Genomic DNA, 1612 nt, shown 5'->3' with positions numbered 1-1612 from the left:
AACATGGTTTGACTAAAAAGCAAATGTGCCGTGAGCGTCATCGTTTCTAAAATCCTACATTATTTCCCGTCTTCACTAAAACGGCCTCTGGAGTTTCGACACGCAAAACGGGGTCGACAGCGTTTCCAAAATTCTCCGTTTTAGGTCTTCGTTTTCGCCGTTTTAGACTGGACGGGAGGTGCAAAGGTAGCAAAAGATCTCTGTTTTAATTCGAAAATGCAGTAGTGTGGATGGGGCCTTAGTGTTGCTTTCACCTACTAAAGAAGGTTTGCAGCAGAACCTTAATCTCCTGCAGAGATTCTGTCAGACCTGGTCCCTGACAGTAAACACAGCAATCTTTCCATACCGAGTTCTGTAAGAGCATCCTGCAGGTGCAGAGAAAAACTAAAAATACAGAAAAGATCAATTGAATTTTACAATCACACACAAAATAATTATTGTTTTCATTGTTTGATATTTTAGTAATTGTTCCTTTGAAAAAGCAACCCATGAACCATACATACTTCATGGGTTTAGTTATTTGTTTGTTTTAAACATTTTTTACATTTCACATTTGATACTTGATTTTTTTTGCTATTATTATATTGTTGTTTCTTTACTGATCCTAAACATAAAATTACTTCTACATACTACTGACCTATGGCGGGCGTGCGCACGCACACACACGTTTGCCATTTTATATATTTTATTTTTAATATTTTTAAAATTTATTTCTAAAGCGGTCTGTTCTTCAGCAGATATATACAGTGTAGGGTTAGAAAGAGAGAGAGAGAAGGAAAACCACAAACATGATAAAGATCAACTTAAATGTGTAATTTGAATAATTGTACTGTTTTTAACAACATCGTTGTGTCCATGAAACTACATCAGGTCATGTGATTCTACCTTTTCTCAGCAGAGAGCTCCTCCCATAGGCCAAATACCTCTTCAGCCAGTCAGGACAAATCTGGGTCAGGTAGTTTTTTCTCTGTGTTGTCAAAGCTCTGTTATTATCCCATTTGTGTTTGGTGATGACAGCCTGTGGTGTTGGAGCGATCCATGTCTCTGTCTTCAGGTCAAATGCTATGAAGTCTTCTCCATCATAACCATACTGATTAAACCCATTAAGCTCTCCAGTCTCATCGTCCCACTCACAGCCGTACATCCTCTGGTTAATGTGTGCACCTGAAAGAAACACACCAGTAAACAGAGTGAGGTCACAGCTCATCTATCATCAGCTGATATCACATCTTCACCACAGAGACACACTGATCCACAGACACCAGAACAGAGGATCTACACCTCCTGCTGTTGGAGTGTGTGTGTGTCATGTTATATCTCTGTTGGGACCTGAATACACACTAACTGATGGGGACTTGTGTCACAATGGGGACAAAAAAAGGTAGGTAGAGACAGCTTTTGGAGGGTTAAGACATAGACAAACCTCCAGTTTGGTTGAAGCGCTGCTTTGCAATTTCAATGTTGGCTTTGAAGACCTGCTGTGCACCCAGAGAGCTCTGAGTCTCCCTCTCCCAGTACTGAGGATCATCTGCTGTGACTCTGCTCATCCAGTCCTGTTTGGGTTCTGCTCTCCTGGTGTTACTGTCATAGTGAAACATCTGAACTTCATCAA

At 40.5% G+C, this 1612-nt stretch overlaps 1 protein-coding gene across 1 annotated transcript; it reads right to left on the bottom strand.

Annotated features, from left to right (window-relative positions):
- Nucleotides 1-346: 346 nt before the first annotated feature.
- LOC123964161 (class I histocompatibility antigen, F10 alpha chain-like) lies at nt 347-1607 on the bottom strand (the record flags this gene model as incomplete). Its single annotated transcript, XM_046041265.1, has 3 exons — nt 347-384; nt 886-1164; nt 1424-1607. Coding segments are annotated over 3 exons (501 nt in total), but the record flags the coding sequence as incomplete, so codon positions are not given.
- Nucleotides 1608-1612: the final 5 nt, after the last annotated feature.

The sequence above is a fragment of the Micropterus dolomieu genome, unplaced genomic scaffold (genome assembly GCF_021292245.1).
Source record: "Micropterus dolomieu isolate WLL.071019.BEF.003 ecotype Adirondacks unplaced genomic scaffold, ASM2129224v1 contig_891, whole genome shotgun sequence".
NCBI classification, from domain to species: domain Eukaryota; kingdom Metazoa; phylum Chordata; class Actinopteri; order Centrarchiformes; family Centrarchidae; genus Micropterus; species Micropterus dolomieu.
This window is presented reverse-complemented; position numbering and strand designations above follow the sequence as displayed.